This window comes from Xenopus laevis, chromosome 5L (genome assembly GCF_017654675.1).
Source record: "Xenopus laevis strain J_2021 chromosome 5L, Xenopus_laevis_v10.1, whole genome shotgun sequence".
NCBI classification, from domain to species: Eukaryota; Metazoa; Chordata; class Amphibia; order Anura; family Pipidae; genus Xenopus; species Xenopus laevis.
In genome coordinates, this window is record NC_054379.1 from 137,720,953 (window position 1) to 137,733,440 (window position 12,488).

At 39.2% G+C, this 12,488-nt stretch overlaps 1 protein-coding gene across 1 annotated transcript in view; it reads right to left on the reverse strand.

Annotated features, from left to right (window-relative positions):
* The window catches only part of per2.L (period circadian regulator 2 L homeolog), a gene marked incomplete at its 3' end in the record, with an annotated part of 34,340 nt that extends 22,898 nt beyond the window's left edge, over positions 1–11,442 (reverse strand). The window contains 5 exon segments of the mRNA NM_001087629.1: positions 523–644; positions 1,609–1,763; positions 2,625–2,717; positions 3,105–3,657; positions 11,257–11,442. Of these exon segments, the coding sequence (NP_001081098.1) occupies positions 523–644; positions 1,609–1,763; positions 2,625–2,717; positions 3,105–3,613 (879 nt within the window). The 5' untranslated portion in view covers positions 3,614–3,657; positions 11,257–11,442.
* Positions 11,443–12,488: the final 1,046 nt, after the last annotated feature.

Genomic DNA, 12,488 nt, shown 5'->3' on the forward strand with positions numbered 1-12,488 from the left:
AGCATTTCAGCAGGGGAGTAAACTGATTTTAATAGATTTTAAAAAATCATCCACAAATATTGCATCCATGCCCACTGGAGCAAATTAAACCACACCAATGGGATCCTGTTTTTTGCCTGGTAAAAGTTAAGTAAAATGGAGGCATGGTGCCCAGTTTGTTTTTTAACTTGATCAATATATTTCTTTCTGAGAAAAAGCAACGACCTGGGGAGGAAAGAAAACAAAACTATTTTTACCACTGGGACGAGGTTTAATGAACCCCCTCCCCCCATGAAATGGTCTTGTCCTTGAAAGGTTTAGTTTACCTTTACATGAACTTTTAAATATGATGTTAATGCATAAAGAATGCACATTGAATGGAGTACGGTGATTGACAAAGAGAGCCAAGCAAAGGTACTGGAAGGGGCAATTTTAAATGACCAACAGAGCCCCACTGTGTGCCCTTATCCTTACAGTAAAAAATGGCTGATTCTACTATCCCACATAGTTAATGAAATCTGGCGTCCTAATCTCATGTCTCACCGTATTGTTTCGAGTATACTCTGAAGTGATATTCTCAATCTCCTGCACAGAGTAGCACGACACCTCTAAGCGGCATGGCAGCTCCCCGTTCACCATTAGCATCTGGGAGTACTCTTCATTTGCTGTGAGATACAAATAATAAACAAGCATTGCATAGGATTGGCAATAAATGGCTGGCATTGGTTTACAGCCCTGATAAATCTGAAAAACTGATCATTGAGTTGGCCCCATATACCTATGTGTTCCTGTAGAGAATAACAGGGAAAAAGAGCAAATATACTCAAAGGACAAGTCGCTAGGAGTATAAATATGACATAGATTTAACATATTTGCGGGAATTTAAGAGAAAGGCTCATGAAGCGGATCCGCTTTATTCCACCTGCCTACATAACACAGGCAGAGGAAATCAGACAATCTGCTACACTTGTCCCTGCCCTAATGAAAGACAGGAGATAAGAAGTTTTTGCTCTGTCAACATATCCGTTCCAGAAGCACAAACCTTTGACCAGTGGGTGACCAACAAGTAGCTTGTGAGCAACATGTTTCTCTCCAACCCCTTAGATGTTGCTCCCAGTGGCCTCAAAGCAGGAGCTTATTTTTTAATTCCAAGCTTGTTAAGGCAAGTTAAGGCATAAAAACTAGGTGCACTGCCAAACAGAGCCTCAATGTAGGTTGACAAGCCACATAGGGGCTACCAAATGGCCAATCACAGCCCTTATTTGGCACCCCAAGAACATTTTCCACGCTAGTGTTGCTCACCAACTCCTTTTATTTCTGAATGTTGCTCACAGGTTCAAAAGGTTGGGGATCCCTGCCTTATACTATTTAACTCACTGATGTTTTCTGCAATGAGATGCTTCATTTTCAAACTCAGCATGTCATGTATTTACTGTGCATTTGATAAGGTAACTGTCACAGCTTTGTATCCCTGCACAGGCCATTTTTATGCACACAAAGTAGTGTAATGCATGTTTTTCAGTGATGCCATTTCTAATCGTTGCAATTGCAAATTCCAATTTTAAAAGGTAGTGCAGATTTTTGTAGAGGATTCCCCCAAGTACCTTTAGGCTGAGGCATCTACATTACCTTGAACTTGCTGGATGCAGTGTAGAGCATATTTGAGCGCTGCAGCAGTGCTGGATTTGCCACGGATTCTCTTATCGTGTGGCAGATGGGATCGTAGCTCCTTAAGAGTTTTCAGCAAGTCCTTCTGAGTTTTCTCTTTATCTGGCTGTTCACTGCTGCAATGATCAAACACAAAACTAGTGAGAGCAAAGCAGAACTGAGAAAAAGAAAAAGACATCAATAGTTTGCCAACACTGCCAAGTATATATACATACATACCTACATACACACATTGATGGAAATTATAGAAATGTATTTAATTAGTGTTTATTAGAATTTTTATATGGTAACCTATTCTCATCCTTCCCCTCCAACATCACTTCTTCTTTCCACCTCACTTACAAAAGTGCACCTGTGCTCCAAACCAGCTATATACCCTTCACTGCATATCTCCCACCCTCCCCTTTGTCTTAGCTTGACTGCGAGACACACACAGTTTTGCACCAGTTTTCATCAACTGTACCAGTAGTTTGAAATATTACAGCACTATAAATTGCATTAACTTATTCTTCATTTCCTACTAGTCTATTCCTACTGTGGAATGAATGTACATTTTTCTATACTTTTCCTTTTATCTGGCAACAAATGTCCATGTTTACTCATGTAGCTCTACTGTAGTGTTACAATCCCTTTTAAAAGAAGTCACAGGATTAGTGGACTCACGGCTGTGCCTCTTGTTTTGTCTCTGTGCTAAGCACAAATATGCCAATTTAGTTAGAACAGTAGAATGTACATATATGCTATTACATTACCAGGGATTTTCCCTGGTAATGCAGTTTGGGGCTGTAGGACTAGTCAGGTTTGCGTGAGCCTAATTACTTTTACATAGCAAGCTCTAGGCATCCTTTATTGACCATATTCCCCAAATCACTGCTGTTTTCTTAACTCTCTTGCTTCCTTTTTGTTTGACTCCCATCTTGCTTTTTTTTTTTACCAGTGGTTGCACAGTGAATAACAAGAGATACTAAATGACATACCTGTATCCACTAGTAGATGGGTTGTGTTCAGTGTCAGCCATCATTAGTGAGAAAGCATTGGAGCTGCATTGAGGAGAGCGGACGTCGGAGCAGCTGAGACAGAGAAAATATTCCATAAAATGTGCAAGAACATACATATGCATATAAATTTACCAGCAGCTTCACCTGTTAATCGGACACCAGATGGTTAAATAATTAATTCTAATAATTACATTCTATCTTCCGAAATTTGTAGAAAGGAGTGTGTTGTTACTGCAGTAACATTATGGTGAGTAAAGTAAAAAGAGGGTAAACAGCTTAAAAATCAATGATTAAGGCCATATGAATGAATGAATGAATGTTTCTGTTTATTTATATTATTATAAAACTAGTAGTTGAGTGCCATTCTAAATCGGCTCAGAACTTTAGTTCTGATAAACATTCCTACCTGCCCATCATTTTTCCTCTATTCCCCCTGCTTAAATTCCTATACATTCCTACCTCTTTTCTGAAAGTTCCTTTCCATTTTCCTCAGATTCTGTAACTTCATTGCTCATAGAGTCATTACTCATTTCCACATCTTCTTGAAGAGTGATCCCTTGGTCCCCCAGTTCTTCAGGCTTTTCCACCTGGATCGGTTCTGGTATATGATCACTAGCAAATGGTCTGATGGAGGCAGAGTGCATTTTTGGTAAAGAGCCTACTGACTGGACAGAGCCGGGATCAGTCCCCTGGTTTTCACGATTCCCTTTTGATGAGACGTCTTCCGGACCAAAGAGAACACTGAGGTCCATATCAATGGAAGGTATGCCAAAGATAGCCTTATGTCTTGCTGCTTCACCCTGCTCATGTAAAGATGTCATTTCCAAGCAAGACTTATTCAGTAATGGGCTTTCACTCAGCAGAGTAGAATCTCCACAGTGTCCATGTTGACTGGATGGGAGAGTGGATGAACTATGCCCCTGCAATGAAAAACAATCTGTCTGTAATTCCATGCACTGAGTGGGCATTGTATCAAATGAGGGGGAATCGTCAGGCACAATGTTGTGGCCACCTAAAACAAGAAAAAAAATATTTTTAAAATGGAGAGCTAATAAACCACTCAATATAAGCAAACATAAGAAACACTTTACAAAGCCTAAGACCCTCAGCCTAATTTCAAATATTTCCAAAGTATACCTTGCTTATCAACACATTTATGTTTATTTGGATAAAATGAAGTCTATGGGAGATGGCCTTTTCGTAATTCTTAGCTTTCTGGATAACGGGTTCCCGAATAACAGATCCCATACCTGTGTGTGTGTGTGTGTGTGTATACACACACAGCAAGAAGTAGTCCTTCAGTGTCCCTTTAGCACATTATATATACCGTATATAATATATATATATATATATATATATATATATATATATATATATATATATATATATATATATATATATATATATATATATATATATATATATATATATATATATATATATATATATATATATATATATATATATATATATATATATATATATATATATATATATATATATATATATATATATATATATATATATATATATAGCTTGGTATCACTAACCAGTATAGTGTGTCCATTATTAAGTATAGAATGCAAAGTAGTTTACAAAGACTTTTATGGCTTGCCTACATTTAGTGACTAGACTAAATCAGAACATGTTTTGTTATTATGTTTATTTTTGTGAATAAGAGAACAAAGTTGCTGCTTTGGTGGGACAAATACAAATGAAACACACAAATCATATTGCTTAGCTTAAGAACAGCAATATCCAGAATACTTCACAAAGGCTTCATATGTCCCACTACAGGCTTTATTAGCCATATAGCAGAACTTCCCACACACTCAGATATATAGCTATGGGATGTGTTATCCAGAATGCCTGGGACCTGGAGTTTTCCATACAAAGGATCTCCGTCCAACAATAAAAAAAAATTTAAACATTAATTAAAAGCAATAGGATTGTTTTGCCTATAATATATCTTAGTTGGGACCAAGTACAAGGTAAAGTTTTATTATTATAACAGAGGGGAAAAAGGGAATTATTTGAAAAATCTGACTTTATTAAAATAGTCTATGGGAAATGGGCTTGCCATAGTTTGGAGCTTTCTGGGTGAAAGGTTTCCAGACAACCGATTCCATACCTGTACATGTATATCAGCTAAGCTGTCCCTTAAATCTGACATTTATCCCCCACCAGCCAGCTAACATTTTCCGTTAGAGCTTCCTGGGTTATTACATTTCTAAATTGACCTTTTTAAATTTCTTTTCAACCATACAATTCCCTAATCTAACAGCCACACTTAATTGTACTTCTACAATGTCCCCTGCATTCCAGAAATTGTCAGCTGCACAGCAGCAGCTCCCCTATCTGGTGGCTTGAGCTGACCCACAGTATAAGAGCGGTTGTGTAAGCAGCAGTGGGTCAACCTACATGCGGAGGAGTGTTCCCCCACCCCCTCCCACATAAACACGTTATATAAAGCCGGCTCCTAACTAGGCTATGCACCCATGTGACCGCAGCACACAAATGCCAGATCCTTGTTAATCACACAAATTCTCTCCCATCTGACCGAATTCTCAGCAGCTTGACACTCCTGTTAACCCCTTCAGGGCAGGGCCTGGTACCACAAAGAAAATGTAAAAATGGGCGCATAGGAATGCAGAGATTCTTGTATGGGCCCTTTATAACAATATAAACTCTCACTTGTGAGACTGCAGGGTTGTTATTTTTTTTTTATCTTACACTGAACCCATTAATGATCTCTTTTTCTGATCTAAATTCTCATGTTCCGGGATCCATATCTGATAGGCTCCAAGTAGAGAAAAGGAAGGGGATGCACTCATTCAGTGTAGCCATCTGTTTGTTCTACAGGTATGGGACCTGTTATCCAGAATGCTCGGGACCTTGGGTTTTCCAGGTAACAGATCTTTCCGTAATTTGGATCTCCATTCCTTAAGTCTACTGAAAAATCATGTAAACATAATATAAACCCAATAGGCTGGTTTTGCTTCCAATAAGGATTAATTATATCTTAGTTTGGACCAAGTACAAGCTACTGTTTTATTATTACAGAGAAAAGGAAATAATTTGATTAAAATAGAGTCTATGGGAGATGGCTTTTCCATAATTCAGAGCTTTATGGATAACTGTTCCCATACCTAGGGTTGCCACCTGTCCAGTTTTGACCCACACAGCCGGGTATTTTGAAGGGCTGCCCAGGTCAAAATGTTGCTGCTCGGTTTTCCAAATAAGGATTCCCCATGATTGACACAGCGGCCGGCCAATCAGAAATCGCCGTGCCGTAGCCCTGTCCCTAGACATCATGGCCATGCCCCCATGTCACGCCTCAGTCACGTCATGGCCCCGCCCCTTGCCCAGTCTCCACTGGGGGAGAAGTTTGTAACCCTACCCATACCTGTATATAGATATATGCCCCACTGGCCTTCAGGATATTGTTCCTTTTTACCATGCTATAAAGCAGAAATGGAGTGAAAACAAACCCTAACTAGATATTTAAATAAACCAAATAGGATTTTCCTGAATTTTTCATTGAAGCTTTGCCCATCACTAATCAAAATTGATCTGCATGTATTTTTGGCAGAGTTGTATAAGGACGCCACATGAATGCTTGTCTGTAAAAGTTTTATACTTAGATCTGAATAACCAACTGTGAAGGCAATAAAATACTATTATATATGCACAGTACAGCAGAGAGTCTTAAATTAATGACTGAATAAGCATGGGTTTGGTTACACTATTATATCACTAAATCACCCAAAAGAGAATACATGGCAGAAATTGATTCATGATACACATGATGACTGAAGGAGCAGACATGTACAAATCCATCATGCTGCAAGACCCATAGCTCTGCTACCAGCCTTTAGATATCTAGAGATGGTTTCATATTGGATATAGTAAGCATGATAATGGTGGGTGCTTTATACCTGGGCTGTACAACAGCAACCTATAGGTCACAGTATTTAATGAGATCTAAATGAACCACATTCCAAGCCTTAGCACCCACACCTATTGTGTCAATTTGTCCATTGTGTCAAATTATATGTGGTACAGTTATGGGACCTGTTATCCAGAATGCTCGGTACTTGGGTTTTTCCTCATTAGGGGTCTTTCCCTAACTTGGATCTCCATACCTTAAAGGAAAAGGAAAGGTTAAAACTAAGGAAGCCTTTTCAGAAAAGTTCAACTTAAATATACCAGTAAACCCTCAAAGTAATGCTGCTCTGAGTCCTCTGTCAAAAGAAACAGCATTTCTTTCCTTCTATTGTGTACTCATGGGCTTCCTGTTTTCAGTTTAAACCTCGTTGCCCCGGGCGTGAGCATGCTCAGTTTGCTCCTCTTCCCCCCCCTCCATTCTCTGCTGTAATCTGAGCCCAGAGCTATAAGTGAGCATGGAGAGACTCAGGCAGGAAGTGATGTCACACCAAGCTAATACTGCAGCTGCTAACCTAAACAAACAGAGAGCTTCTAGAGCTTTTTACTCAGGTATGGTAAAACATTCTACAGAATAAATATAGCATTCTAGCTTGCACTATTGCAGCTAATCTATTGGCAATAAAATGCCTCTGTAGCTTTCCTTCTCTTTTAAGTCTACTATAAAATTATTTACACATTAATTAAACCCAATAGGAGTGTTTTGCATTCGTTTCAGAATTACAGATAAAAAGAAAAATGACTTAAAATTTTGAATTATTTGATTATAATGGAGTCTATGGTAGATGGCTTTTCCGTAGCTTGGAGCTTTCTGGATAACAGGTTTTAGATAATGGATCCTATATCTACACACATTCCTTGCACTGATGAGGAGGTTACTTAAAGACTTGCCACAGCATATCAAACAATCTGCTCTTTTGAAAAACAGATTTTGTTACAGAATCCTGCTGGAGGATACTATCATGGGAAAACATGTTTTTTCAAAATGCATCAGTTAATAGTGCTATTAACTGATGCATTTTGAAAAAACATGTTTTCCCATGATAGTATCCGAATAACCTCACAACTGGAATGGTACCTTATTTAAGAAAAAACTCAAATGGAAAAAACGTAATTCTGCAAGTTCGAGTTGCAAAACCCGAAAACTCTGATCGAGTTTTTGGGAAAACCCAAGCAGGGTTGTTAACATCTTCAAGGGACCTCTGCAATTGACTCCTACAAGACCTCGGACAAGTTTTAGATGGTGTATTGTCAGATTTAAGCAGTTTCCAGGGTCAGGGTATAATACAATTTGAAAAAGTTGAGTTTCTTTACAAAAAACTCGAAAATTTAGATTTTTTTTTTTAACCCAAATATGTTAGTTTTGACCAAAAAAATTAGAAAACTTGAATTTTCATGAAAGACAAAACTTGGACCTAAATAAATCTGCCCCTTAGTGTCAGGTGCAGTCTACAAACTTCTTGCCTAGGTTAAGTCATTACTATAAAGATGTATACACACAGCCGCACTTTCAAACATGCGGGAATAAAGTGTTTTATTGGGGCCACAGCAAGGCTGAAGCATTACCTCTGTGTGGCACAAATAAAACACTTCTATTTCTTTTGCACATTTTTTCAGTGTGCCACTGTGTGTATAACTCTTTAAGGAAATGAATACGAATTGCTAGGGGTGCTTCACAAATTGGTGAAACAAACTTAAATTTTCCTTTAAGTTGAATTGATATTTAAGTTGTTTTCATGCTCTAAACTCCTGTACTAGTAGTTAATAGCAATATTACTTTTATGATGCCCCAGTCTAACCTTTCATGTACTGGCATGGGATGGTAATCTAAGATGAGGAATTGTTGTCATATAGACAATAAATCGAAGTTATTATTCTAACACAACTCCACTGCAATTGTCGCTATGCAAAAAGCTGATGACCATAAGATCTTTTGTCTGTATCTGCAGCACCTCACAGCACCCATGTAGGACCTTGTTCTAACAGTGACAAGCAGCACAGATGAATGCACACCCACAATACAGCATCTCCATTACACCCCAGCACACAACAACAATATCCGGTAACAGGGATAGTCCTTTCTGAACTGGCAAACTAGAGAGCAGCGGAATAAAAAGCCAAATAACACAAATAATGAAAATGATAACCAATTGCAAATGGTACTAAAAGTTAAATCAATGATGAACAACCCCTATAAAGGAGTTGTTGACCTTCCAATACTTTTTTCAGTTCAGTTGGTTTCAGATAGTTCACCAGAAATAAAGACTTTTTCCAATAACTTTCCATTTTCTATTTGTGACAGTTTTTCTAAAGTTCTGGGAGCGGGGGGGGGGGGGTCGCCGACTCTGTTCTAAATTGATACATTTAGTGGATACATTTCTTTTGTCCCTGCTGAGCAGAAACTAAAGACAGTTGTTAGAATTGATGCAACAGTTGATAATATTCCAAAGATGCTGCTGAGAAATGTAACAACTAAATGTATCAACTAAATGTAGCAACTTGTAACAGTTCAGATGATCCTGGATCCTGGAGCTGCCAGATTGTGACACTAGAGACAGAAACATTGAACTTAAAACTTAATTTTTGGGAAAACAATGAAAAATTAAAGATGGAAAGCAATTGAAAAAAAGTCTTTGTTTCTGGTGAACAATCTGAAAACAACTGAACTGAAAAAAAGTGTTTGGAAGGGGAACAACCCCTTTAAAGACCCACAATCCACTTATCAACACATCACAATCGGTTTTACTATTAACAATTACCAGGAAAGTGTATGCACAAGTATCTTAATGAGCACCACCATCTGAACATCTTCCACAGCAAGATGAAAAACAGTGCTAACCAACTTGTTGCTATGCCTGGAAACCCAACTTGATTCCTCCTAATATCATAAGCAAAATATGTACTCTGTGCCCCTCGCAAAAACATTTTTGTGCTTAAAACGCAAATACGCAGTAAATCGCAAAGTCGCATCGATATGGCAATACTTATCCCCCAATGGTAGAAAGACGGCAGTACCTTTCAACAAGACGGACGACTACAATTTAGCAGAGGACAAGAATAAAATAAGGGTTTTATAGAAGGGGGTAGAAAGGGCCAAGTAGATATTATCTGCAGTCACACTTCTGCCTCTACTCCAATACTCTGCCTTGTTTTTCCTGAATGCCCTGCTTCTCTATAGACGTGGTGTTACACAAGCACAGAGCCGTGCGTATAACATGCAGCCTTAAGTAGGTCATTCACTGACATACACAACTGCTACATCGCTGGAGGCTGACAGCTGCACATTGCTATAGTCAGGCTGCTTAACTTAATAAGAAATCCATAGCAAAACACACACACACACACACACACACACACACATATATATATATATATATATATATATATATATATATATATATATATATATCAGTGCATAGATAGGCAAGAATTATGCATTCAATATATTAAAGTGGCTATAGTAACCATTTAGCAGCTGCATTAAAATAACACAGACATAGAATAAACCTATGTGGCCAACTCTAAAAGGGTGTAAGTGACAATTGTGTCACTGAAACTTTGGGTGAAAGAGAGGAATATATGTTATTCTTATTCTCATACTAGTGCCTACATGGCTCCAAATTAAAATGATCTTTGGAAATAGTAATGCAACCAGTAAAGCGTTTGTGGAGGTGCCAGATACAGAGAGAAAAGAGGGGGGCCTGGCAATGCAGGAAGCTTAAAGATTATCTGGCGGAATTTATATAAATCACGGGAAGTCCAACCTGCAGCTATTGCTGAACTACAGCAGCGCGATAGTTGTGCAGTTGTAGTTCAGCAATAGCTACAGGTTGCACATCCCTGATTTCTACATACTGAAAATGTCATTTTACCTACCTTTTATTATGTGGAGGGGACCTGGGGCAAATGTCCTCAATCTCAGATCTACACTAATTCCACTCCAGTAAGCAGAACAGAAAAGCGTTAGCCACAGATCTAACTCACAATCACAACGAAGGTCCCTCCTTCTTCAGGTATGTTATATAGTGAATATATAGTGAATAAAGTACCCCATCCTATGCATATAAATACATGAGGCCTTTTTATACTCCGAGGCGACTTCTTATATCCTCATATTCTGCAGCAGGGGGTACTTTATTATAATACACAAGTTTCAGTAACAGAAATGACATCACTAAGCGCCGATTATAACCGATGACTTCACTAAACACCGTTTATAAGGCTATCATTTACAGGATATTCATTTCTTATAATATAATTGTTATAAAATAATATCGCACACCATGCCTAAAGCCAATACTACATTATATGTTTCAGGTAAGGATTAATTCACAATGGCCAGCCAGTCCTGCCCATAATATTAATGGAACAAGTTGTACATACAAAATACAAGTCACAGACACTAGAGACTACAGACACAGTATAGAGATACAATAAGACAGATATTGATTATAAAGAGTACAAAGGGAGCCAGGAATGAATTCATAGCATGCAGGGGACATGGGCTGCACAATGACAACTCCCAGCATCCCCAGCAAGAGGCTATTGCGGAAGTTATAGCAGAACTCAGGCTGAAGAGACCCCCCTATATAACACCCTATATAACTTGAGCCGGTCACAGAGCAGCACTGGGCGCCATTAACACAAAGCCTTAGCACTCACCGACCTGCCGGCTTTCCAAGCTACGGTCTCAGGAATTCCTTATGCCTCTGACAGCTGTTCCCTACACGCTCCGGTAGGGCACTAGGCTCCCCACTGTTAGTTCATTATTGGGCACTTCCGGTGCCTAGCCCCTCAGTAAAGGACAGCTGACGTTATAACCCAGTTCTCCAGTCTCCGCTCTCCTTCAGTTCCACACAGAGCTCAACGTGAGAGCTGCGCCTGTTTCCGCCCACAGGAAAAGCCTATTGGCTGCTTCCCTCAAAGTCCTGCCTTTTCTGCTCGCTCACTGGTTGCTGGGCAATACAGCACCGCCCTCTGAGTGAGATGCCGCCTTCCATTCACCTCGATTGGTGGAAGCACCCGTCGTTCCAAATAAGGCGAAGCCTGATTGGAAGGGGGCGGAACCGAGCTCATTGCATAAGATTCACGTGGAAACTCACGAGTGACAAGACTTGAAGCGCACATATGTGTTTAGTGTAGTTACGTGTCAGGGCTTCTTGGCTTTTTGGCTAATATCAAGTGTAGTATCTTGACCAAGGGGGGGGGGGCTTGCAGATCTAGTTAAAGGGGTGGTTCACCTCCAGGTTAACTTTAAGTATGTTCTAGCATTGCAAATGCTAAGCAACTTTTCAATTGGTCTTCATTATTATTTTTTTTAAGTTTATGAATTATTTGCTTTCTTCTTCAGACTAGTGATGTGGGGATCAGGCTTTTCCTGACCTGCAACCCGTGGTCACTGCCACTGACCCCGTCTAAAAAACAAATGCTCTGTAAATCTATAAATGTATTGTTATTGTTACTTTTTATTACTCATCTTTCTGTTCCAACCCTCCCCTATTCATATTCCATATTCTCATTCAAATCAGTGCAAGGTTGCTAGGGTAATTTGAACCCTTAGCACCCAGATAGCTGAATAAAAAACTAAATAAATCCAAAACTACAAATGATGAAACACAAAAACCAATTGCAAATTGTCTCAGAATATAACTCTTTACATCATACCAAAAGTTAACTGAAAAGCGAACCACCCCTTTAAGGGTGCATCCATGTGAATCCATCCACTTGATCCTCTGGCCAGTGGCCGGCGTATGTTGTCAGCTTGAGCTATGTGTCACAGGCCTTGCAAACCTGGGGTGCCCGAAACCATTGGGTTGGAGTTCACCCTGCACTTTAACACACTCTTGCACTTTCTGCGCACTTGCTCTTATGCTCCCCAGCCATTAGTAGGGTTGCCTA